General features: G+C 42.9%; 1 protein-coding gene across 1 annotated transcript; it reads right to left on the reverse strand.

The window, feature by feature from the left end:
• Nucleotides 1-650: 650 nt before the first annotated feature.
• LOC148518697 (uncharacterized) lies at nucleotides 651-26,925 on the reverse strand. Its single transcript, XM_088477023.1, has 6 exons — nucleotides 24,301-26,925; nucleotides 22,809-22,883; nucleotides 12,986-13,082; nucleotides 11,368-11,463; nucleotides 11,062-11,200; nucleotides 651-2,498 (listed from the first exon to the last, which is right to left on the reverse strand). The coding sequence occupies exons 1-6, from the start codon at nucleotides 26,900-26,902 to the stop codon at nucleotides 2,361-2,363; spliced, it is 3,147 nt and encodes a 1,048-aa protein (XP_088333149.1). The 5' UTR covers nucleotides 26,903-26,925; the 3' UTR covers nucleotides 651-2,360.
• Between the last annotated feature and the right edge of the window lie 422 nt (nucleotides 26,926-27,347).

A 27,347-nucleotide genomic window follows, 5' to 3' on the forward strand; every position in this document is an offset into this window, starting at 1 on the left:
AATAGAATATGTAACCAAGGGTGCGGCACTCAGGACTTCAATAAATGACTCTCACAAGCTGGGTAGCTTAACGACGTTTCAGTTTATCACTGTCTTCGGGTCGGTCAGACACTGAAGACAGTGATAAACTGAAACGTCATTAAGCTACCCAGCTTGTGAGAGTCATTTATTGAAGTCCTGAGTGCCGCACCATTGGTTACACACATTTTATATATATATATATATATATATATATAAACGACAGGCTCAATCCACGGCACTCGACCATCTGGGGTGCCCTTGGTATGTGACCACACCATCTACATAAAAAATATCATACAAACTAGATATAGATATATAGAGAGATAGATAGATATTTGTAAATGTTATTAGAAACACATTTATACAAAGCTAATTACATTCTAGGTTTATTGAATGCAATGTGTACACCATTACGCTTCCATAGCGAGGCAAGCATAAACCGCACATCAATCCGACTATTCAGTTAGTGACCATGACTGACACCCAAGGCTATTTCGAAAAATTTTAACACTTGCTATTCTAACAAGAAGTACATAATACTTTATTAAAAAATTAAAAACTTTTTTCTTCTATAGTGGACAAAACAGAAGGAGGAGTACAATAATGAATGCACGCAGAAAATGGTCCTTACTTCCTTTATTACGACATAGGGATATCTGACCAACAATAATGAACACGTGTAAGGTACTGTACGCCTGTAATCGTTATACAATTTCCAGGAAAAAATTTAGGTTACAATTAATTTTCTTTTAAAATTCATTTTGTGAACATTGCTAACGGAGGAATCACGTAAAAATTTATTTTTTATATTTAAAAAAACATTTATGCAGTCCATCGCACACTAGGTCAGGCAGGGAGTCTGGCGGCAGGCATCATCATATTTTCGCACATAAATTGCGAGCGCGATCCCAGCTGCGAATGCAATAACGTACAACTCTGAATCAGGCCAAATGCCCATAATTTAAAAATATAATTAATTTAACAATTGTATGTAATGAAAGCCGTATCAACCCCATAGGGAAAAAAAAAAAACGCTGGGGAGGAGAAAACAAATGTAAAAAATAAAAACATTGTTACATAGTGAAGACGGCCTGGCCTCCTGAGTGAGCTCATGAACTGAAACTTCTAGCACTGAAGGGGTTAAAAAAAACAAAACACTAAACCTTGTCATGCATGGGGAACATGTCTCTCCTACATGCTGATATACAAACTAGGAATCTGCCGCTAAAAGGTTTCTAGTTCAAAGACAAAAATGTGGAAAAGTGAATAAACCTCAGCACACAAACAAACTCTCAGGCCTGAATTAGATGGATTTATGCACAATGAAAAGTCGCTCACTATTCCGGCACAGTTTAGAAAATGACACAGACATCTCACCGAGTGCTATGGGTAATCGCCTATTTTCCCTTTGCATCAGTCTTCATAAATATGTTTAAGTGTGTAACAATATATCGGGAAAGCTCCTAGAGCAGAAGGTTAAACTCAAAAGCTATAGACTCTATTTTTTATACAGGTATTATTTCTATACAGGTTACAGCCAAACCCAACTCATACATCTCTGCTTTATTACAACCTGCTGCAGAACAGGGCTGAATGCATACTCTAGTGCTCTATGTAGCTCTATACAGCTGCCAGAGGGCCACGTAAGTCTGCAACAGAGCCATGGAAAGCTGCCACAGAGCAGTGGAAAGCTGCCACAGAGCAGTGTATGGCTGCCACAGAGCAGTGTAAGGCTGCCACAGAGCAGTGTAAGGCTGCCACAGAGCAGTGTAAGGCTGCCACAGAGCAGTGTAAAGCTGCCACAGAGCAGTGTAAAGCTGCCACAGAGCAGTGCAAGGTTGCCACAGAGCAGTGCAAGGTTGCCACAGAGCAGTGCAAGGCTGCCACAGAGCAGTGTAAAGCTGCCACAGAGCAGTGTAAAGCTGCCACAGAACAGTGTAAGGCTGCCACAGAACAGTGTAAGGCCGCCACAGAACAGTGTAAGGCCGCCACATAGCAGTGTAAAGCTGCCACAGAGCCTTGTAAAGGGACTAATTGAAGGACAATATTTGCCTTAGCATGTACATCCCATAGCATTTAAAACACTGCAATGTGACCAGTTTGTTGGACTAGATGTTTATTAGAATGTATTTATTATTTGAATGGGTTACAGCTGTGTCCATTGGACCCGGGTGCAGTTATATTAGCACAGTGTGGAGTACATACTCAGTGCATATAGTTAGGTTACTTTGTAGAGCCTGTTGTTCATACCACTGAGTGTGATGGAAGATATAAGTTCTACCACAGAACTGAAGTGACCTCTACTGACATTTCCATACTCTACACTTCAGTGTTTGGGCTCAACCTCGGAGCTGAGCAAATAAAGTGCTGTCTGCAACCCGCGTCCGGTGGAATCCCAGTACCGAAAGGTCTTTACTCTTGTGTAGAAAGTGAACATACCGAACACCAGGTCCATAAGATTTGAATATATGGGAGACCTGTAACAGAAAGGAGCTATGATCAGAATGAGGGAAGACTACTGTTATGTCTGAGTGTGAGTAAGCCTTCCGGCGTTCTACAGTCATCAAGTTGGATGTACCATATAGCCTAGTAGCATAGTAGTCTAGTAGAATTGTATTGTGTATGTAGATGTTATTTTCTATTTCCTGGTAGGACTGTGGATTTCCTTGTATGTGTGGAACTGAGATTACCTGTGCATGTGTGATTGTATAAAAGCAGTGTAGCAGAATAGTAACATAGTAAAATAGCAATGTAGAAGAATAGTAGTGTAGTACACATGTAGAATAGTAGTGTAGTAGAATAGTAGCATAGTAAAATAGTAATGTAAAAGAATAGTAGTGTAGTAGAATAGTAGAATAGCAATGTAAAAGAATAGTAGTGTAGTAGAACAGTAGCATAGTTGCATAGTAGAATAGCAATGTAGAAGAATAGTAGTGTAGCAGAATAGTAGCATAGTAGTGTAGCATAGTAGAATAGAAATGTACAAGAATAGTAGCATAGTAGACTAGCAATGTAGAAGAATAGTATTGTAGTAGAATAGTAGTGTAGAAGAATAGTAGCATAGTAGACTAGCAATGTAGAAGAATAGTATTGTAGTAGAATAGTAGTGTAGAAGAATAGTAGCATAGTAGACTAGCAATGTAGAAGAATAGTAGTGTAGTAGAATAGTAGCATAGTAGTGTAGTAGAATAGTAGTGTAGTAGAATAGTAGCATAGTAGTGTAGCAGAATAGTAGTGCAGTAGAATAGTAGCATAGTAGAATATCAATTTTGAAAAATAGTAGTGTAGTAGAATAGTAGCATAGTAAAATAGCAATGTAGAAGAATAGTAGTGTAGTAGAATAGTAGCATAGTGGAATAGCAATGAAGAATAATAGTGTAGAACAATAGCAGTGTAGTCAAATAGTAGTGTAGTAGAATAGTAGCATAGTAGAATAGCAATGTAGAAGAATAGTAGTGTAGTAGAATAGTAGCATAGTAGTGTAGTAGAATAGTAGTATAGTATATAGTATACTATAGTAGTAGCAATGTAGAAGAATAGTAGTGTGGTAGAATAGTAGAAAAGTAGCATAGTAGAAAAGCAACGTAGAAGAATAGTTGTGTAGAAGACTTGTAGAATAGTAGTGTAGTAGAATAGTAGCAAACTAGAATGTAGAAGAATAGTAGTGTGGTAGAATAGTAGCATAGTAAAATAGCAATGTAGAAGAATAGTAGTGTAGTAGAATAGTAGCATAGTGGAATAGCAATGAAGAATAATAGTGTAGTACAATAGCAGTGTAGTCAAATAGTAGTGTAGTAGAATAGTAGCATAGTAGAATAGCAACGTAGAAGAATAGTAGTGTAGTAGAATAGTAGCATAGTAGTGTAGTAGAATAGTAGTATAGTATATAGTATACTATAGTAGTAGCAATGTAGAAGAATAGTAGTATGGTAGAATAGTAGAAAAGTAGCATAGTAGAAAAGCAACGTAGAAGAATAGTTGTGTAGAAGACTTGTAGAATAGTAGTGTAGTAGAATAGTAGCAAACTAGAATGTAGAAGAATAGTAGTGTGGTAGAATAGTAGCATAGTAGAATAGCAATGTAGAAGAATAGTAGTGTGGTAGAATAGTAGCATAGTAGAATAGCAATGTAAAAGAATAGTAGTGTGGTAGAATAGTAGCATAGTAGAATAGCAACATAGAAGAATAGTAGTGTAGTAGACTTGTAGAATAGTAGTGTAGTAGAATAGTAGCATAGTAGTGTAGTAGAATAGCAATGTAGAAGAATAGTAGTGTGGAATAGTTGAATAGCAATGTAGAAGAATAGTAGTGTAGTAGAATAGTAGCATAGTAGTGTAGTAGAACAGTAGTGTAGTAGAATAGCAATGTAGAAGAATAGTAGTGTAGTAGAATAGTAGCGTAGCAATGTAGAAGAATAGTAGCGTAGTAGAATAGTAGTGTAGCAGAATAGTAGCATAGTAGTGTAGTTGCTTAGTAGAGTAGTAGAATAGCAATGTAGAAGAATAGTAGTGTAGTAGAATAGCAATGTAGAAGAATAGCATAGCGGTGTAGTAGAATAGTAGTGTAGTAGAATAGCAATGTAGAAAAATAGTAGTGTAGCAGAATAGTAGCAGAGTAGTGTAGTTGCATAGTAGAGTAGTAGAATAGCAATGTAGAATAATAGTACTGTATTAGAATAGTAGCATAGTAGACTTAGTCATAGTAGAATAGCAATGTAGAAGAATAGTAGTATAGTAGAATAGTAGCATCAGTGTTCTCCCCAGAAATTTTTTCCAGCCGGGTGGCATCCAAAAGTAGCCGGGTGGGGGCCTTCACAATTATGCGCGCACCGGGAAAAGGGGTATCTCCCAGACCAATCCAGCCCGACATGTCTCAGGCTGCTCCCCCACTGGCTCTCAGTCAAAAGTGCCCATTATGCAGTGCCCCCTGTATTTGTGCCCTTTATACAGTGCCCCCTGTAGTTTTCCCCCTTATGCATTGCTCCCTGTAGTTTAGCTTTGCCCTTATGCAGTGCCTCCTGGCTGAAGTAGTGCCCCTATGTAGTGCCGCAGACTGGTCCCTTATGTAGTGCCACCAGGCTTAAATAGTGCCCCCAGGCTGGCCCCTTTATGCAGTGCCCCCAGGCTGGCCCCTTTATGCAGTGCCCCCAGGCTGGCCCCTTTATGCAGTGCCGCCAGGCTTAATTAGTGCCCCCAGGCTGGCCCCTTTGTGCAGTGCCCCCAGGCTGGCCCCTTTGTGCAGTGCCTCCAGGCTGGCCCCTTTGTGCAGTGCCCCCAGGCTGGTGCCTTTGTGCAGTGCCCCCAGGCTGGCTCCATTATAAAATGCCCCCAGGCTGGCTCCATTATAAAATGCCCCCAGGCTGGCCCCTTTGTGCAGTGACCCCAGGCTGGCTCCATTATAAAATGCCCCCAGGCTGGCCCCTTTGTGCAGTGCCCCCAGGCTGGCTCCATTATAAAACGCCCCCACACTGGTCCCGGTCCCGGCCCCAGCACTTACCTTTATTTGCTGGCCGGTCTCCCGCTCGCCGCTGCTACCGCGCGCTGACTGGATCTGACTAGATCCAGCAGACGCGCGGGGAAGGCTCCTCACGTCGCGGGTGACATCATGACATCGCGGGTGACGTCATGACGCGCAGTGCATCACTGGGAACGCTGGCCTCTGAAGTGATCGGAGGCTTTTTTAGCCTCCGGTCACTTCAGAGGCTAGTGTTCCACAGCGGGGGTCGGCGGGGGTAAGCGGGAAATAGTGCCGGGCGGCAGGCTGTTTCTGGGGAGAACACTGAGTAACATAGTAGAATAGCAATGTAGAAGAATAGTAGAAGAGTTGCATAGTAGAATAGCAATGTAGAAGAATAGTAGTGTGGTATAATAGTAGAATAGTAGTATAGCAACGTAAAGGATAGTAGTGTAGTAGACTTGTAGAATAGTAGTATAGTAGAATAGTAGCATAGTAGAATAGCAATGTAGAAGAATAGTAGTGTGGTAGAATAGTAGCATAGTAGAATAGCAATGTAAAAGAATAGTAGTGTGGTAGAATAGTAGCATAGTAGAATAGCAACATAGAAGAATAGTAGTGTAGTAGACTTGTAGAATAGTAGTGTAGTAGAATAGTAGCATAGTAGTGTAGTAGAATAGCAATGTAGAAGAATAGTAGTGTGGAATAGTTGAATAGCAATGTAGAAGAATAGTAGTGTAGTAGAATAGTAGCATAGTAGTGTAGTAGAACAGTAGTGTAGTAGAATAGCAATGTAGAAGAATAGTAGTGTAGTAGAATAGTAGAATAGCAATGTAGAAGAATAGTAGCGTAGTAGAATAGTAGTGTAGCAGAATAGTAGCATAGTAGTGTAGTTGCTTAGTAGAGTAGTAGAATAGCAATGTAGAAGAATAGTAGTGTAGTAGAATAGCAATGTAGAAGAATAGCATAGCGGTGTAGTAGAATAGTAGTGTAGTAGAATAGCAATGTAGAAAAATAGTAGTGTAGCAGAATAGTAGCAGAGTAGTGTAGTTGCATAGTAGAGTAGTAGAATAGCAATGTAGAATAATAGTACTGTATTAGAATAGTAGCATAGTAGACTTAGTCATAGTAGAATAGCAATGTAGAAGAATAGTAGTATAGTAGAATAGTAGCATCAGTGTTCTCCCCAGAAATTTTTTCCAGCCGGGTGGCATCCAAAAGTAGCCGGGTGGGGGCCTTCACAATTATGCGCGCACCGGGAAAAGGGGTATCTCCCAGACCAATCCAGCCCGACATGTCTCAGGCTGCTCCCCCACTGGCTCTCAGTCAAAAGTGCCCATTATGCAGTGCCCCCTGTATTTGTGCCCTTTATACAGTGCCCCCTGTAGTTTTCCCCCTTATGCATTGCTCCCTGTAGTTTAGCTTTGCCCTTATGCAGTGCCTCCTGGCTGAAGTAGTGCCCCTATGTAGTGCCGCAGACTGGTCCCTTATGTAGTGCCACCAGGCTTAAATAGTGCCCCCAGGCTGGCCCCTTTATGCAGTGCCCCCAGGCTGGCCCCTTTATGCAGTGCCCCCAGGCTGGCCCCTTTATGCAGTGCCGCCAGGCTTAATTAGTGCCCCCAGGCTGGCCCCTTTGTGCAGTGCCCCCAGGCTGGCCCCTTTGTGCAGTGCCTCCAGGCTGGCCCCTTTGTGCAGTGCCCCCAGGCTGGTGCCTTTGTGCAGTGCCCCCAGGCTGGCTCCATTATAAAATGCCCCCAGGCTGGCTCCATTATAAAATGCCCCCAGGCTGGCCCCTTTGTGCAGTGACCCCAGGCTGGCTCCATTATAAAATGCCCCCAGGCTGGCCCCTTTGTGCAGTGCCCCCAGGCTGGCTCCATTATAAAACGCCCCCACACTGGTCCCGGTCCCGGCCCCAGCACTTACCTTTATTTGCTGGCCGGTCTCCCGCTCGCCGCTGCTACCGCGCGCTGACTGGATCTGACTAGATCCAGCAGACACGCGGGGAAGGCTCCTCACGTCGCGGGTGACATCATGACATCGCGGGTGACGTCATGACGCGCAGTGCATCACTGGGAACGCTGGCCTCTGAAGTGATCGGAGGCTTTTTTAGCCTCCGGTCACTTCAGAGGCTAGTGTTCCACAGCGGGGGTCGGCGGGGGTAAGCGGGAAATAGTGCCGGGCGGCAGGCTGTTTCTGGGGAGAACACTGAGTAACATAGTAGAATAGCAATGTAGAAGAATAGTAGAAGAGTTGCATAGTAGAATAGCAATGTAGAAGAATAGTAGTGTGGTATAATAGTAGAATAGTAGTATAGCAACGTAAAGGATAGTAGTGTAGTAGACTTGTAGAATAGTAGTATAGTAGAATAGTAGCATAGTAGAATAGCAATGTAGAAGAATAGTAGTGTGGTAGAATAGTAGCATAGTAGAATAGCAACGCAGAAGAATAGTAGTGTAGTAGACTTGTCGAATAGTAGTGTAGTAGAATAGTAGCATAGTAGAATAGCAATGTAAAAGAATAGTAGTGTAGTAGACTTGTAGAATAGTAGTGTAGTAGAATAGTAGCAAACTAGAATAGCAATGCAGAAGAATAGTAGTGTAGTAGAATAGTAGCATAGTAGAATAGCAATGTAGAAAAATAGTAGTGTAGTAGAATAGTAGCACAGTAGAATAGCAACATAGAATAGTAGTGTAATAGACTTGTAGAATAGTAGTGTAGTAGAATAGTAGCATAGTAGAATAGCAACGCAGAAGAATAGTAGTGTAGTAGTATAGTAGCATACATAGTAGAATAGCAACTTAGAAGAATAGTAGTGTAGTAGAATAGCAATGTAGAAGAATAGTAGTGTGGTCGAATAGTAGCATAGTAGAATAGCAATGTAGAAGAATAGTAGTGTGGTAGAATAGTAGTATAGCAACGTAAAGGAAAATAGTGTAGTAGACTTGTAGAATAGTAGTGTGGTCGAATAGTAGCATAGTAGAAGAGTAGCATAGTAGAATAGCAATGTAGAAGAATAGTAGTGTGGTAGAATAGTAGTATAGCAACGTAAAGGATAGTAGTGTAGTAGAATAGTAGTGTAGTAGAATAGTAGCATAGTAGAATAGCAATGTAGAAGAATAGTAGTGTGGTAGAATAGTAGCATAGTAGAATAGCAACGCAGAAGAATAGTAGTGTAGTAGACTTGTCGAATAGTAGTGTAGTGGAATAGTAGCATAGTAGAATAGCAATGCAGAAGAATAGTAGTGTAGTAGAATAGTAGCATAGTAGAATAGCAATGTAGAAAAATAGTAGTGTAGTAGAATAGTAGCACAGTAGAATAGCAACATAGAAGAATAGTAGTGTAATAGACTTGTAGAATAGTAGTGTAGTAGAATAGTAGCATAGTAGAATAGCAACGCAGAAGAATAGTAGTGTAGTAGAATAGTAGCATACATAGTAGAATAGCAACTTAGAAGAATAGTAGTGTAGTAGAATAGCAATGTAGAAGAATAGTAGTGTGGTCGAATAGTAGCATAGTAGAATAGCAATGTAGAAGAATAGTAGAAGAGTAGCATAGTAGAATAGCAATGTAGAAGAATAGTAGTGTGGTAGAATAGTAGTATAGCAACGTAAAGGAAAATAGTGTAGTAGACTTGTAGAATAGTAGTGTAGTAGAATAGTAGCATAGTAGAATAGCAATGTAGAAGAATAGTAGTGTGGTACACTTGTAGAATAGTAGCATAGTAGAATAGCAATGTAGAAAAATAGTAGTGTAGTAGTATAGTAGCATAGTAGAATAGCAACATAACAGAATAGTAGTGTAGTAGAAGAGTAGCATAGTAGAATAGCAACATAGAAGAATAGTAGTGTAGTAGACTTGTAGAATAGTAGTGTAGTAGAATAGTAGCAAACTAGAATAGCAATGTAGAAGAATAATAGTGTGGTAGAATAGTAGTATAGCAACGTAAAGGAAAATAGTGTAGTAGACTTGTAGAATAGTAGTGTAGTAGAATAGTAGCATAGTAGAATAGCAATGTAGAAGAATAGTAGTGTGGTACACTTGTAGAATAGTAGCATAGTAGAATAGCAATGTAGAAAAATAGTAGTGTAGTAGTATAGTAGCATAGTAGAATAGCAACATAACAGAATAGTAGTGTAGTAGAAGAGTAGCATAGTAGAATAGCAACATAGAAGAATAGTAGTGTAGTAGACTTGTAGAATAGTAGTGTAGTAGAATAGTAGCAAACTAGAATAGCAATGTAGAAGAATAGTAGTGTGGTAGAATAGTAGCATAGTAGAATAGCAACGTAGAAGAATAGTAGTGTAGTAGAATAGTAGCATAGTAGAATAGCAATGTAGAAGAATAGTAGAAGAGTAGCATAGTAGAATAGCAATGTAGAAGAATAGTAGTGTAGTAGACTTGTCGAATAGTAGTGTAGTAGAATAGTAGCATAGTAGAATAGCAATGTAGAAGAATAGTAGTGTGGTCAAATAGTAGCATAGTAGAATAGCAATGTAGAAGAAGAGTAGCATAGTAGAATAGCAATGTAGAAGAATAGTAGTGTGGTAGAATAGTAGTATAGCAACGTACAGGATAATAGTGTAGTAGACTTGTAGAATAGTAGCATAGTAGAATAGCAGTGTAGAAGAATAGTAGTGTGGTACACTTGTAGAATAGTAGCATAGTAAAATAGCAATGTAGAAAAATAGTAGTGTAGTAGTATAGTAGCATAGTAGAATAGCAACATAAAAGAATAGTAGTGTAGTAGACTTGTAGAATAGTAGTGTAGTAGAAGATTAGCATAGTAGAATAGCAACATAGAAGAATAGTAGTATAGTAGAATAGTAGCATAGTAGAATAGCAACGTAGAAGAATAGTAGTGTAGTAGAATAGTAGCATAGTAGAATAGCAATGTAGAAGAATAGTAGTGTAGTAGACTTGTAGAATAGTAGAACAACAATGTAGAAGAGTAGCATAGTAGAATAGCAATGTAGAAGAATAGTAGTGTGGTAGAATAGTAGAATAGCAACGTAGAAGAATAGTAGTGTAGTAGAATAGTAGCATAGTAGAATAGCAACGTAGAAGAATAGTAGTGTAGTAGAATAGTAGCATAGTAGAATAGCAACGTAGAAGTATAGTAGTGTAGTAGAATTTCAATGTAGAAGAATAGTAGTGTAGTAGACTTGTAGAATAGTAATGTAGTAGAATACAAAGGAAATGATTTATCATGGACACAGGTAACCAGAAAAAGATGTATGGTCATAGTTAGAGTCCTTAATAAAGGTCTTAATACAAATAAAGGCTGCCTCAATAGTAAAGCAGATAACAGTTGTTTAAAATACAATTGCTGCCCGCGTCATCAGATAGAAAATGTACTTAAAAAGTAGGTTTAGGTGTTTGTTGAAGGAATGGATTAGAACTGATGTTGTCTGTTTGGAATACCCATAAATAAATAATTCTTTGAGAAGGAGAACCACTCACTCTGCTCTTGATCAGCTAAAGATTCCTTAGCGGACATTTCTCCTTCTCAGATAATTATTTCTATTAGCCCTGTTCTGTGTGATCACCCTTCATGTGTCAAATAAGATTTGGGAGAACCCTTCTCACCATGTTCCATCCTTTAGGGTCCCCGCTCATGTCATTTTCTGGGGTCAGGTCCAGTTGAGATAACACTGTTTTCTTATCCTCTGCTAGTAATGTGACATGTAATTCGTACACCTGTTTGTGGAGCTTGCTGTCTTCATACCTGATAACACACAAGTTATATGAGACAGGAACCTTCTACAGAAATATCATCAGGACTTCACAAACGTCATTAGCAAATGCAATGCTCTGCAGACCATTAGTAATACATGCCATGGACTAAAGTCACCCTAGCAGTGTTGTACAGATTACCAGCGTCAGTGCTCTCACCAGTCCAGGACGTAGATATCAGGCTGATAGGAGTCCAGCAGCTCAGGCCAGAGACCTTCACACAACAGATCCACCAACTGCTCCTTCACACACCAGCTGCAAATATCAAACACGGGTTATTTTATGGACATTCACACGTTTATTTTCTGAAGGAACAAGTCCTTCGCTGAGGCGATAGATGGGTAGCTATCACCTGCTTGTGTGTAAATTAGAAGGATACTAATTCTATGTACAGTACGGTATATCAGAGATGGGCATAATCTTCTGTCTATTTTTACTTTTTACTTTGTTCGGACACAAGTGTTAGGATCAGTGGAATATTATTACATGTAGGACGTGCCATTTGACCCCATGCCTAAAGTTTTTTCTTTTCTTTTTTTAATTTAAATTACTTAAAATACTGAATTAGAGACACAAAAATATAGAATATGTATTTCCAGAGCACAAATAATAATTCCGGTGCTGATATACAATGGCATTTATATGTTGGCCAGTCTATAAATAGAGCACTCATGGAGACTCATGTACTGATCCACCCTAAATTCCTTACGTACACTGTATTTCTCTGTTCTCATGTGTCACTTTTTTATATCTCACAGAGATATTCACTGTCATACGAGAATAACCTGATCCACAACACTGTTCAACAGATGCAATCTTAAACACAATGACCAGATGTTACCAGATGTACAGGACTTCCACGCGCAACATGGCTCAAATAGTAATAGGCTCCGATTTGCTGGTCCCGATTCTGGAGCTTTAGCTGCTAGATTAAAAGCAGCAATTGGTTTTAAGTCAAAAACTAGATTGTTTTTGCCTTAAAATTAATTGACGTTTTAAATCTATGAAATGCGTCGGGCCAAGCAAATTGGAGCCTATTACATTTGGGCCCAAATATTCGTATTGCAATGTAGTTTGTAGAAAGATGAACACCTATTTGGGTGTGTATTACATATAAAGTACAGGTATGCCTATAACAACAATCTTATGTACACTTGAAGACAGACAAAAAAAACAAAACAATAAATTGGTAATTCTTAAATTGATTTGGTCGCCCCTATACTAGTTTGTATTCTACTATAGCAATTACATTTTAAATCGACAGCACCAATCTCCTGCATTAGCTCCTGCATTACACCTACACTATTTGGTGAAATTTTTCAAGCTCTTTTCATGGAAGATCCCGTAGGGTGACGTCACGGTGGGAGGTGCGTGGGTGTGGTGATGCTGTACAATGTTATCTGCAGAAGGGGGGTCACAATGATGCAAATCAATTATCAAGTCCCCAGACAGCCCACTTATCTGGGTAAGTGGATGGGATTCGGGAGGCTGATCTTCCCTTCCGGTCACCCAGAAGAGAAAGCAAGCATGACAAACACGTTATCAATTTTATAAACCGAGAGTACAGGCCATGCCTGACAGCTCATATGGTAAAGCCAGGCAACAATTCTACCATGTCCCACAATAATCTGCCCACCAGGGTCATTGTTTCATTGCACTTTATGGTAGATGGTGAGAGGTCTGGTTATGATTTGTGGCTGAGAATAGACCAGTGCGATCTGTGCTTCATGTTTTGACCTTGGGTGTTATTGTGTTATAACTGAGAGATGTCACCAACCTGTAGATGGGCAGATAACACACAACCACCCCGGGAGGGATATTACTTCTGTCCACAGGAATCTCTTCTGTACTCATTTTCCAGCCAGTGAAGTTACCTGGTTTAAAATAAAAAAAAGTTGTGTGAGAGACAAACAAGAGCAGGAAGGTGAGATAGAAAGCAGCGTGTCAGGGATGATGAAACTAAAGAAGACAACAAGAGGTCACTGATGAAAAATTATATTTGACAAACAATAAAAACAGGAACTTATAGGGTTAAAGAAAGATACCAGAGAGAACACAGGATGCTACTGCTGGGAGATATAGGTAAGAGAGAGAGGAGGAGGATACTGCTGGGAAATATAGGTAAGAGAGAGAGGAGGAGGATACTGCTAGGAGATATAGGTGAGAGAGAGAGGAGGAGGATACTTCTGGGATATATAGGTGAGAGAGAGGGGAGGAGGATACAGCTGGGAGATATAGGTGAGAGAGAGAGCAGGAGGATACTGCTGGGAGATATAGGTGAGAGAGAGAGCAGGAGGATACTGCTGGGAGATATAGGTGAGAGAGAGCAGGAGGATACTGCTGGGAGATATAGGTAAGAGAGAGAGGAGGAGGAGGATACTGCTGTGAGATATAGGTGAGAGAGCAGGAGGATACTGCTGGGAGATATAGGTAAGAGAGAGAGGAGGAGGATACTGTTGGGAGATATAGGTGAGAGAGAGAGCAGGAGGATACAGCTGGGAGATATAGGTAAGAGAGAGAGGAGGAGGATACTGCTGGGAGATATAAGTAAGAGAGAGAGCAGGAGGATACTGCTGGGAGATATAGGTGAGAGAGAGGAGGAGGAGGATACTCCTGGGAGATATAGGTGAGAGAGAGAGGAGGAGGATACTGCTGGGAGATATAGGTGAGAGAGAGAGGAGGAGGATACTGCTGGGAGATATAGGTGAGAGAGAGGAGGAGGATACTGCTGGGGGATATAGGTAAGAGAGAGGAGGAGGATACTGCTGAGAGATATAGATGAGAGAGAGCAAGGGAATACTGCTGGGAGATATAGGTGAGAGAGAGCAGGAGGAGGATACTGCTGGGAGATATAGGTAAGAGAGAGAGGAGGAGGATACTGCTGGGATATATAGGTGAGAGAGAGAGAGAGGAGGAGGATACTGCTGGGAGATATAGGTAACAGACAGAGGAGGAGGATACTGCTAGGAGATATAGGTGAGAGAGAGCAGGAGGATACTGCTGGGAGATATAGGTGAGGGAGAGTAGGAGGATACTGCAGGGAGATATAGGTGAGGGAGAGTAGGAGGATACTCCTGGGAGATATAGGTGAGATAGAGAGGAGGAAGATACTGCTGAGAGATATAGGTGAGAGAGAGAGCAGGAGGATACTGCTGAGAGATATATTTGAGAGAGAGAGCAGGAGGATACTGCTGGGAGATATAGGTAAGAGAGAGAGGAGGAGGATACTGTTGGGAGATATAGGTGAGAGAGAGAGCAGGAGGATACAGCTGGGAGATATAGGTAAGAGAGAGAGGAGGAGGATACTGCTGGGAGATATAAGTAAGAGAGAGAGCAGGAGGATACTGCTGGGAGATATAGGTGAGAGAGAGGAGGAGGAGGATACTCCTGGGAGATATAGGTGAGAGAGAGAGGAGGAGGATACTGCTGGGAGATATAGGTGAGAGAGAGAGGAGGAGGATACTGCTGGGAGATATAGGTGAGAGAGAGGAGGAGGATACTGCTGGGGGATATAGGTAAGAGTGAGGAGGAGGATACTGCTGAGAGATATAGGTGAGAGAGAGCAAGGGAATACTGCTGGGAGATATAGGTGAGAGAGAGCAGGAGGAGGATACTGCTGGGAGATATAGGTAAGAGAGAGAGGAGGAGGATACTGCTGGGATATATAGGTGAGAGAGAGAGAGAGGAGGAGGATACTGCTGGGAGATATAGGTAAGAGACAGAGGAGGAGGATACTGCTAGGAGATATAGGTGAGAGAGAGCAGGAGGATACTGCTGGGAGATATAGGTGAGGGAGAGTAGGAGGATACTGCAGGGAGATATAGGTGAGGGAGAGTAGGAGGATACTCCTGGGAGATATAGGTGAGATAGAGAGGAGGAAGATACTGCTGAGAGATATAGGTGAGAGAGAGAGCAGGAGGATACTGCTGAGAGATATATTTGAGAGAGAGAGCAGGAGGATACTGCTGGGAGATAGGTGAGAGAGAGCCGGAGGATACTGCTGGGAGATATAGGTAAGAGAGAGGAGGAGGATACTGCTGGGAGATATAGGTAAGAGAGAGGAGGATACTGCTGGGGGATATAGGTGAGAGAGAGGAGGAGGATACTGCTGGGAGATATAGGTGAGAGAGAGAGCAGGAGGATACTGCTGAGAGATATATTTGAGAGAGAGAGCAGGAGTATACTGCTGGGAGATAGGTGAGAGAGAGGAGGAGGATACTGCTGGGGGATATAGGTAAGAGAGAGGAGGAGGATACTTCTGGGATATATAGGTGAGAGAGAGGGGAGGAGGATACAGCTGGGAGATATAGGTGAGAGAGAGAGCAGGAGGATACTGCTGGGAGATATAGGTGAGAGAGAGAGCAGGAGGATACTGCTGGGAGATATAGGTGAGAGAGAGCAGGAGGATACTGCTGGGAGATATAGGTAAGAGAGAGAGGAGGAGGAGGATACTGCTGTGAGATATAGGTGAGAGAGCAGGAGGATACTGCTGGGAGATATAGGTAAGAGAGAGAGGAGGAGGATACTGTTGGGAGATATAGGTGAGAGAGAGAGCAGGAGGATACAGCTGGGAGATATAGGTAAGAGAGAGAGGAGGAGGATACTGCTGGGAGATATAAGTAAGAGAGAGAGCAGGAGGATACTGCTGGGAGATATAGGTGAGAGAGAGGAGGAGGAGGATACTCCTGGGAGATATAGGTGAGAGAGAGGAGGAGGAGGATACTGCTGGGAGATATAGGTGAGAGAGAGAGGAGGAGGATACTGCTGGGAGATATAGGTGAGAGAGAGGAGGAGGATACTGCTGGGGGATATAGGTAAGAGAGAGGAGGAGGATACTGCTGAGAGATATAGGTGAGAGAGAGCAAGGGAATACTGCTGGGAGATATAGGTGAGAGAGAGAGCAGGAGGATACTGCTGGGAGATATAGGTAAGAGAGAGCAGGAGGATACTGCTGGGAGATATAGGTAAGAGAGAGGAGGATACTGCTGGGGGATATAGGTGAGAGAGAGGAGGAGGATACTGCTGGGAGATATAGGTGAGAGAGAGAGCAGGACGATACTGCTGAGAGATATATTTGAGAGAGAGAGCAGGAGGATACTGCTGGGAGATAGGTGAGAGAGAGAGCAGGAGGATACTGCTGGGAGATAGGTGAGAGAGAGAGCAGGAGGATACTGCTGGGAGATAGGTGAGAGAGAGAGCAGGAGGATACTGCTGGGAGATAGGTGAGAGAGAGAGCAGGAGGATACTGCTGGGAGATAGGTGAGAGAGAGAGCAGGAGGATACTGCTGGGAGATATAGGTAAGAGAGAGGAGGATACTGCTGGGGGATATAGGTGAGAGAGAGGAGGAGGTTACTGCTGGGAGATATAGGTGAGAGAGAGAGCAGGAGGATACTGCTGGGAGATATAGGTAAGAGAGAGAGGAGGAGGATACTGCTGGGAGATATAGGTGAGAGAGAGGAGGAGGATACTGCTGGGAGATAGGTGAGAGAGAGAGCAGGAGGATACTGCTGGGAGATATAGGTAAGAGAGAGCAGGAGGATACTGCTGGGAGATATAGGTAAGAGAGAGGAGGATACTGCTGGGGGATATAGGTGAGAGAGAGGAGGAAGATACTGCTGAGAGATATAGGTGAGAGAGAGAGCAGGAGGATACTGCTGAGAGATATATTTGAGAGAGAGAGCAGGAGGATACTGCTGGGAGATAGGTGAGAGAGAGAGCAGGAGGATACTGCTGGGAGATAGGTGAGAGAGAGAGCAGGAGGATACTGCTGGGAGATAGGTGAGAGAGAGAGCAGGAGGATACTGCTGGGAGATATAGGTAAGAGAGATGGAGGATACTGCTGGGAGATATAGGTAAGAGAGAGGAGGATACTGCTGGGGGATATAGGTGAGAGAGAGGAGGAGGATACTGCTGGGAGATATAGGTGAGAGAGAGAGCAGGAGGATACTGCTGGGAGATATAGGTAAGAGAGAGAGGAGGAGGATACTGCTGGGAGATATAGGTGAGAGAGAGGAGGAGGATACTGCTGGGAGATAGATGAGAGAGAGAGCAGGAGGATACTGCTGAGAGATATAGGTAAGAGAGAGGAGGATACTGCTGGGGGATATAGGTGAGAGAGAGGAGGAGGATACTGCTGGGAGATATAGGTGAGAGAGAGAGCAGGAGGATACTGCTGGGAGATATAGGTAAGAGAGAGAGGAGGAGGATACTGCTGGGAGATATAGGTGAGAGAGAGGAGGAGGATACTGCTGGGAGATATAGGTGAGAGAGAGAGAGCAGGAGGATACTGCTGAGAGATATATTTGAGAGAGAGAGCAGGAGGATACTGCTGGGAGATAGGTGAGAGAGAGAGCAGGAGGATACTGCTGGGAGATAGGTGAGAGAGAGAGCAGGAGGATACTGCTGGGAGATAGGTGAGAGAGAGAGCAGGAGGATACTGCTGGGAGATAGGTGAGAGAGAGAGCAGGAGGATACTGCTGGGAGATAGGTGAGAGAGAGAGCAGGAGGATACTGCTGGGAGATATAGGTAAGAGAGAGGAGGATACTGCTGGGGGATATAGGTGAGAGAGAGGAGGAGGATACTGCTGGGAGATATAGGTGAGAGAGAGAGGAGGAGGATACTGCTGGGCGATATAGGTGAGAGAGAGGAGGAGGATACTGCTGGAAGATATAGGTGAGAGAGAGGAGGAGGATACTGCTGGGAGATATAGGTGAGAGAGAGAGCAGGAGGAAACTGCTGGGAGATATAGGTGAGAGAGAGGAGGAGGATACTGCTGGGAGATATAGGTGAGAGAGAGGTGGAGGATACTGCTGGGAGACATAGGTGAGAGAGAGAGCAGGAGGATACTGATGGGAGATATAGGTGAAAGAGAGAGAGGAGGAGGATACTGCTGGGAGATAAAGGTGAAGAAAGAGAGGAGGAGGAGACTGCTTGGAGATATAGGTGAGAGAGAGAGCAGGAGGATACTGCTGGGAGATATAGGTGAGAGAGCAGGAGGATACTGCTGGGAGATATAGGTGAGAGAGAGAGCAGGAGGATACTGATGGGAGATATAGGTGAAAGAGAGAGAGCAGGAGGATACTGCTGGGAGATATCGGTGAGATAGAGTGCAGGAGGATACTGCTGGGAGATAAAGGTGAGAGAGAGAGCAGGAGGATACTACTGGGGATATAGGTGAGAGAGCAGGAGGGTACTACTGAGAGATATAGGAGAGAGAGAGCAGGAGGATACTGCTGGGAGATATAGGTGAGAGAGAGCAGGAGGATACTGCTGGGATATATACTGTAGGTGTGAGAGAGAGTAGAATGCTACTGCTGGAAGACAAAGTTGTGAGAGAAGGGAGGAGGATACTGCTGGGAGATGGTATTTAAAAGAATAGTGTGGCAGCAACAGACACATGGGGCACGCAGCTCCTAACATGCAAGCATGAAGAGAAGCAGACAGTAGATTCTGTATAATACAGATAAGGGTGTGATCGTGCTCGTGTAATGTAATGTGTGTATATTTATTAAAGTTAGATACTATTTAGTTGATGTCCTGGCTGATTGGGTGGATAAATGCCTATGTCCTAAATATGAATGATATTAATTTAATATTGGAGCTCGCTGCAAGATGGGAGGTATATTTGGGTGCTATGGATGTATTGTCAGTGCTGTTTGGGGGAAGGGAACTCACCTACCACTCATCATTACATATTCCATGTACCAGTTCCTTTTACAAACATTCCCCCCACCCCCACATTTCTACAACAGCAGCAGTCAGAGTCCTGATAATGGAGGGACAGTCCTGATATTGGTGGGACAGTCCTGATATTAGGGAAAGACTTGCACAAAAGTCTGTATTGCAGACAGGTCTTGTGATTTTTAGTGCTGTGCATGCTCTGTAGCCAAGTATACGAGCAACTATGTGTGACTCACACTCGTACCTATCTTGGTGTTATCTGCACTTGTGACTGAATGGGAGTAACTGGGTGGTAATGGATGGTTTGCATGTGGGCATGTCGTGAGCGTGGAGGCAGACACACCATCATGAAGGTATGTGCATATGCAGAGATCCATCTGGTATAGGGCTGGTGCAAGTACCCCCTGATAGTGATGACACACACTTCCACAAGCGGATGGATATAGGGGGGTGCGGCCGTGTAGATGTGGTTCCAACTCAGCACATGGGTGGATATCCGCATCTTGTTCCATGTGTGAAATGCGAGGGCAATTGCGGACGACTTGTGGCTCTAAATCAGCCCCATTGCATTGACTGCAGAGACAGTAGAGAGGTATGTTCCTATTCATGTGGCTTTTATTTTGAGACAACTATTTTATAGTGTAAGACATTTACGTAACTAATGTCTGGGTTTTATATTCACGGTATTCTTTATCTCTATCATTTTTTGATAAATGCTTTTCACACGAATGGAGAGGATGAGAGGCCCAACGCGTTTCATCCTATTAATAATATATTGGAGAGGTTCCCAAACACGGTCCTCAAGGCTCCCAAACAGTCCAGGTTTTAGAGATATCCATGGTTGAGTACAGGTGGTTAATTCAAACTGACTGAGGTACTAATTAAGTCACCTATGGTCAACCAAGGATATCCCTAAAACCTGAACTGTTGGGGAGACTTGAGGACCATGTTTGGGAACCTCTGGTATATGGACTTTATCATAGAGATCATGAAAAACATCCATCTGATTCTAATTTGTCATGATCCAGACAAAAATTATTCCGATAATAAATTGTATTGTCATATATCTTTGTTGCTGTGAGGTCAGAAATATTGGGACTGTCCATGGATTGTTGCCAACAGATAAGCATATCTATATATACATTCTGGTATGAAGGCACTGTTTCCTGTGTGTAAAGCTTAGGTGGTATATAAATAGGAGCCTATTACTCTATAATTATTATTTTCTAGGTTTCTAAATCTTTTGTTCAGTTTTATATGTACTATACGGGATACTCTGGTCTGATCGCTGAAGAACTCCTGAGGATCCAGGCAAAGATTCACAGATAGGATTTTGATATTTCATATTGTAGTACTTTATATTACTGTATTATTATCGGCCATGACCATATTCAGAATGATAGTGTTTTCCTTTATTTTCTGTTCTTATCTCCACTCAGATGCTTTGAGTTACTTTGGAATATGCACATTAATCCATAGGAATGCTAGAATCTACACAGGAAATTGCAATATAATTGCATTTTTGGTATATATGCACTTAGGGCCTGATTCAGACTCGCGAGCGGCTCCGGCGTGCGCATGCGCAAGACCCGGCCAGCGACGGGCGCTCCGTCGCTACAGGTCTCGCACCAAAACGGGGCGGCTGTCGATTGTGATTGACAGCCTGCCCCGTTTTGGAGGCGGGCAGGGGGAGTGGCTACACAAACGGAGGCATTCCCGAAGGAACGCCTGCCATTTGTGGGAGGCACCACTGTCATCACCAGTGATGTCAGTGGTGAGCTTCCGCCTCTATTTAGAGCCAGAAGCTCACTGGGGCTTGTGGGAACGAGACCCTACCACAAGGATCTCGCCGCAAGCCCATCGTGACCATCACCTGACCGCTCGTAAAAGCTGTGGATGGTCACCCACAGCTATGCGAGCGGCCAGGAGGCCGAAACAAAAAAAAAAAAAAACGCCCTGATTCAGAGCAAGCGCTTTGAAAGAGCGTCCGTCCGGCTCTGAATCAGGCCCTTAGTTTTATTATTTTAATACTGACTTTGTGCTTAAATGCTGCACTAGAGGGCGCCTATGTCTCTTCAGTGTCTCCATAGAATTTCACCTGCTTGAACAACAGGCTTTTTTATGATAGCAGTCACCACACCTGAACATAGGGGAGTGTTCCAATATTCACCCACGATTTATTTATTCTTAGGCAGGATTTTTATATGAAATAGCTTGTTTGGTTTCAGTACAAATTTACTGCTATCTCTAACAATATATATTTATATAAATATTGCTGATCCAATTCAGCAAACAAAGTTTACAGCATATGTAGGAAACATAACCTTCAGCCAGATTTATAGCCGGGACCAATAAATTGTTATGGTGCATACACACGATCAGATTTTTTCTTCAGATATGGACGATAACGATTTAAAAATCGTTCAGTCGTTCATATCTGATGGAAAATCGTTCATATCTGACATGCCTGAACGATGGACGATCAACGATGCGCGTTCCCGTTTGTCAGATAACGATATCTGACATCTGATGGGTTTGCAGTCAGACTTGGACGATTCCATTCATTTTAATGCAGTCAAAAATCGTTCAATCGTTCAAATCGTTCAAATCGTTCAAAACTTTGGTCAAATCGTCCAAATCGTTCAAATCGTTTAATCGTTCAGTCGTTCATCTGACAAATCTGACAAGTCTGACAAATCTGACCGTGTGTACGCTCCATAAGTCACCAGAGTATACTGTATATGAACTGATTCTCTTATCTAGATGGGACTTTTTTTTTTTACTGACATTGAATTATGGAATATTTCTACAATGAATCTAAGATATGAGCAGATTCCAGACTCTGCTCCCCTCTCTGGTGTCTGCAGACTTATCGTACTTTAATAAGCTCCCCTGCTGTGTGACTTCAAGGGGTTAGGGGGAGATGTATTCAAACTTCTAAAGATGACAAGTGGAGTCGCTGCCTATAGCAACCAATCAGATTATTGCTATAATTTATCTATTACATTCTATAAAATGATACGTAGCATCTGATTGGTTGCCATCTAACTTCACCCCTTAATTTTGCTTAGTGGGGAAGTTTGCTCTGATCAAGTAAAGAGCATGGCAGGTGCATTGGCAGATGGGTGACTATTAGTAGTTAGGGAGCAAAGTAAACTTTTGGGCCCCTTTCAAAATGTATATCTAGAGGCCCATATATTTAATTACATTCTTGGGGTAGTGTTTATTCAACAGATATACTGTAATGGAAAGAAGGGTGTCATTGTATTGGGGTGGTGGTATAAAGGGGGGACACTCAACAAAAAACAAAATCAGGAAAGAGCAAAATGCAGCTAATAAGGGAGAGTAACGTAGTGATGGCAAACGAAGACTGTACTATCGATGGTCAATGGGTTTTAAACCATTGGTAGAAATCCATCAATGGTTTAGCCATCGATGGCTATGTGCTGCGTTTGCATGGACCTTGGCCATCAGAATGGCTCAGCTGATGTTTGGACAACATCGTCTGCCACCATCAATGCTCCGACATCGGTGCCATGCCATTGGACATATGCCATCAATGGTTGCAAACCATAGATGGTCGATGGCCATCCCTAGAGTAACGTAAATAACTGAAAGTAGAATTGTGAATGGGGGAGATGTGTGTGAGGAAGGGGTACAAGAAAGACTGGGGATGGAAAGGAGTGCAAGTCAGTGACTAGGGAGGAAGAAAGTCATGTGATGGACTAGTTAGGGAGTGTTGAATGGTGGGAAAGGAAAACATTGTAAGAGAATGGAGAGAAACAAGTGTGTGTTTGTTATTGCATACATGGGTGTGGGCAGAACAATGATCGAAAAAACAATAGTCACAGTACAGGTAGGGACATGATAAGAGATACAACTTGGCAGAGGAAAATTATATGACTTTGCAATACAGACCTAATGTCTCCAGGGGCTTCTTCTGAGGAGGCGGGTCAATTTCCTCTTGGGGCGCAGCCTGGGTGGTAGATAAACCTAACAGAATGACAGATGAATAAATGCGTAGGTTACATTCTGCCCAGTTTCAACAGAAAAGAGATGCAGCGGGGAAGTTGGGCAAGGACAGAAGGAAGGAACCCAGGTGCACCACAGCTGTCACATGCACAGAGAACAAGCTTTATCCCTGAAACCCCAGCAGCTACATGCAATCGGTTATCTTGCATTGGTCTACAGTGTTTTCCAAACTCTTCTACAGTGTCAGACAACAATTACGCCTGTCAAACAGGACAAGGCGCCAACCGTCGGCCATCGCTGAGAAAGGACACCCCAACATTACAGAATAATTAAGAAATAATATGAATCAGACACTGTCATGCTTCAACTATTATCCCACATTTTTTATTTTATTTTTTCTAATCATTTGTTGTAATCTTTCATTTTGGCTCAAACTATTAAATTACTAGAGTTGAAAGGAATTTAGAACTTTTGACATTGCTTACGTGTTCAAACTATGTACACGTGTATCCACAAATGCTCAACGCAAACTGCACGCTCTGTCATGTCTGACCAGGGGGAGCAGCAGGAACAGTAATTGTTGCATATTCTTATCAAAGATTTTCTTGGGTTTAGTAAATGAAATTAAAGCTGCATACACACACAACGATTATTTGAACAATTATCGTTCACTTTCTGAGTCAAACAATGAACGATCATCGTTCATGCGCGTTCACGTTTGTAGTTCAGTCAGACTTGTCAACTGAACGATTTTCATTAAGGGAATATGCAAAATCGTTTGTAGTTCATAAAATCGTTCATTATGGTGCATACACACGATCAGATTTTTTCTTCAGATATGGACGATAACGATTTAAAAATCGTTCAGTCGTTCATATCTGAAGGAAAATCGTTCATATCTGACATGCCTGAACGATGGACGATCAACGATGCGCGTTCCCGTTTGTCAGATAACGATATCTGACATCTGATGGGTTTGCAGTCAGACTTGGACGATTCCATTCATTTTAATGCAGTCAAAAATCGTTCAATCGTTCAAATCGTTCAAAACTTTGGTCAAATCGTCCAAATCGTTCAAATCGTTTAATCGTTCAGTCGTTCATCTGACAAATCTGACAAGTCTGACAAATCTGACCGTGTGTACGCTCCCTACACTTTAAAATATCTGAGAGTTATAATCTGACAGAAAATCGTTCATAAAATCGTTGGTAACAAAATCGTTGTGTGTGTATGCAGCTTAATTCAGGATCAAGAAATACTCAAAAGTCAACACAAACAAACCAAATAATAATTATTTCTAGTAGTGACATATTGAAGCCTGAGCACCTATGACAACAGTTAGTAGGTAGGTGCACACATATGTTAGACACATTGGACACAGGCGGGTAAGTGTGGACCAAAGAAAGGTGGATGAATAGGTAAATTGTATGGGACGTACCTTCTGGATTTGGGCTTTTCAGGAAGTTCCTCCCAAAAGGTTTCTTCTTATAGATGTCTCTCCAGCTGATGCTGTCTGGGAGGACAACTGCCCTCTGCCTGAGACCCCACTCTCTGTCACACAACTCGAGCCAGCCTTGGGCAGTCTCTGGTTCTACCTCCAGTGGCACATACCCTGTATTCTGTTCTGTGCATTTCTGTTGTTCCTGAGCGGTCTCTGTGTGTTTCTGTTGTTCCTGAGCGGTCTCTGTGTGTTTTGGTAGGTCCTGAGCAGTCTCTGTGTGTTTCGATAGTTCCTGAGCAGTCTCTGTGTGTTTCGATAGTGCCTGAGCAGTCTCTGTGTTTTTCTGTTGTTCCTGAGCGGTCTCTGTGTGTTTCGGTAGGTCCTGAGAGGTCTCCGCATGTTTCTGTAGGTCCTTAGCAGTCTCTGTGTGTTTCTGTAGGTCCTGAGCGGTCTCTGTGTGTTTCTGTAGGTCTTGAGCAGTCTCTGTGTGTTTCTGTAGGTCCTGAGCAGTCTCTGTGTGTTTCTTTTGTACCTGAGCAGTCTCTGTGTGTTTCTGTTGTACCTGAGCAGTCTCTGTGTGTTTCTGTTGTTTGTTGGCTGTCTCTGTGTGTTTCTGTTGTTCCTGTGCGGTCTCTGCGTGTTTCTCCTGTACCTGAGCAGTCTCTTGGTGTTTCACTTGTACCTGAGCAGTCTCTTGGTGTTTCACTTGTACCTGAGCAGTCTCTTGGTGTTTCACTTGTACCTGAGCAGTCTCTTGGTGTTTCACTTGTACCTGAGCAGTCTCTTGGTCTTTCTCTTGTTCCTGAGCGGTCTCTGTGTGCTTCTTTTGTACCTGAGCAGTCTCTGTGTTTTTCTCTTGTACCTGTGCAGTCTCTGTGTGTTTCTGTTGTTTATTGGCTGTCTCTGTGTGTTTCTGTAGTTCCTGTGCGGTCTCCGTGTGTTTCTCCTGTACCTGAGCAGTCTCTTGGTGTTTCTTTTGTACCTGAGCAGTCTCTAAATGTTTCTCTTGTACCTGAGCAGTCTCTGAATATTTCTGTTGCACCTGAGCAGTCTCTTTGTGATTCTTTTGTACCTGAGCAGTCTCTAAATGTTTCTCTTGTACCTGAGCAGTCTCTGTGTGTTTCTCTTGTACCTGAGCAGTCTCTGAATGTTTCTCTTGTACCTGAGCAGTCTCTGAATGTTTCTGTTGTACCTGAGCAGTCTCTAAATGTTTCTCTTGTACCTGAGCAGTCTCTGAATATTTCTGTTGCACCTGAGCACTCTCTATGTGTTTCTCTTGTACCTGAGCAGTCTCTGTGTATTTCTCTTGTACCTGAGCAGTCTCTGAATGTTTCTCTTGTACCTGAGCAGTCTCTGAATGTTTCTCTTGTACCTGAGCAGTCTCTTTGTGATTCTCTTGTACCTGAGCAGTCTCTATGTGTTTCTCTTGTACCTGAGCAGTCTCTGCGTGTTTCTGTTGTACCTGAGCAGTCTCTGAGTGTGTCTGTTGTTCCTGAGCAGTCTCTGTGTGTTTCACTTGTTCCTGAGCAGTCTCTATGTGTTTGTCTTGTGTTGTAGCGGTTCCTTCGAATTTCTCTGTATTATCAGTTGTCTCTTGCTCCTGAGCAATCATTTTGTGTATATTTTGTTCCTGGGCTGTCTCTTTGTCTGACAGTTTTTCAGATGTCACTTTTTGTTTCTCTTGTTCATGAGATATCGCTTTGCATTTTCCTTGTACTTTTGCTGTCTCTTTGTGCTTTCTTTGCTGCTGAGCTGTCTCTTTCTGTTTTGTCTCTTTGTGTGTTTCTTGCTCCTGGGCTGTCTCTTTGTGTGCTCCTTGCTCCTGAGTGGTCTCTTTGGGCTTAGCTTGCTGCTGTACTGTCTCTTTAGGTTTTACTTGCTGCTGAGCTGTCTCTTTGTGTGTTCCTTGCTCCTGAGTTGTCTCTTTGGGTTTTACTTGCTCCTGAGCTGTCGCTTTGTGTGATCCTTGCATCTGAGCTGTCTCTTTGGGTTTTACTTGCTCCTGCGCTGTCTCTTTGTTTGTTCCTTGCTTCTGAGCTGTCTCTTTGGGTTTTACGTGCTCCTGCGCTGTCTCTTTGTTTGTTCCTTGCTTCTGAGCTGTCTCTTTGGGTTTTACTTGCTCCTGCGCTGTCTCTTTATTTGTTCCTTGCTTCTGAGCTGTCTCTTTGGGTTTTACTTGCTCCTGAACTGTCTCTTCGTGTTGCACTTGTTCCCCAGCTGCATTTTTACATGTTTTTTCTGTCTCCAGCGTCACCTTGTTCTTGCTCCCCTGCTGGTCTCCTACTTTGTGTATCACTTCTTTCTGAACGGTCTGCTTACTTTCTGCCAGCACTCTATTGTGATCCCTCTCCTGTGGCTGTATCACATCATTGTCCTCTGGGTTGGTCTCTTTATCCCCCTTCTTTTCCTGTGCTGTTGCTGTTTGGTTTCCGGCAGCACTTCCAGCCACTCCAGTATCTTCCATGTATTTATTCCTATCAGCTACATGTTGTTCCCCTTCTGTAGCCACGTTCCGCTCTCTCACTGCGATCTCTGCATTCTTCTTCGTGTCTATACCTGTGCTCCCAGCAGCCCCTTCTTGCTGTGAGCAGTCGCTCATCTTTCTGTCTGCTCTCTCACCTGTCCCAGGTGTCTGTAAGGTGCTGCTGTGATTCTCAGAGAGGAGACTAGAAGGTGTGTAAGAGGTGTGTGATAGGATGAGTAGCACAGAGCAGAGGGAGTGTCAGCACAAGCAAGTACATCTGTCACCAGCATGTCAGGCCCTGTGGCTCCTGGGCTGGTACAAGAGGCAGATGAATGCAGGTGCGACTACTCTTCAACTCCTGGATCTGATTGAATCTGAGTGCTACTCTCCAGGTGTACTGCTACACCCATGCCATATGCATTATATAGGTCGGTCTGTCAGACTCAACCTTCTACCTACAGCACCTGATGAATGTGGAAATTGTCCATGTCAAAGAGCAATGATATTCTACAGAACTAGAGGGGAAACTATACAAATTCACAGACACAAAGTGGGAGATTTACTAAAATGTGGTTTCACC

Source organism: Taudactylus pleione, unplaced genomic scaffold (genome assembly GCF_031769625.1).
Source record: "Taudactylus pleione unplaced genomic scaffold, aTauple2 ptg000199l, whole genome shotgun sequence".
Taxonomy (NCBI): Eukaryota; Metazoa; Chordata; class Amphibia; order Anura; family Myobatrachidae; genus Taudactylus; species Taudactylus pleione.

Bases quoted from the DNA above. Each gene is read 5' to 3' on its own strand.
- LOC148518697 (XM_088477023.1), bottom strand. From the start codon at position 26,902: ATGAGCGACTGCTCACAGCAAGAAGGGGCTGCTGGGAGCACAGGTATA. The intron at 11,464-12,985 runs GTTGGTGACATC...TGATATTTGCAG, and splicing joins TGTTATCTGCCCATCTACAG to CTGGTGTGTGAAGGAGCAGT. The intron at 2,499-11,061 runs GTGAGAAGGGTT...TTTCTGTTACAG, and splicing joins ACCCTAAAGGATGGAACATG to GTCTCCCATATATTCAAATC.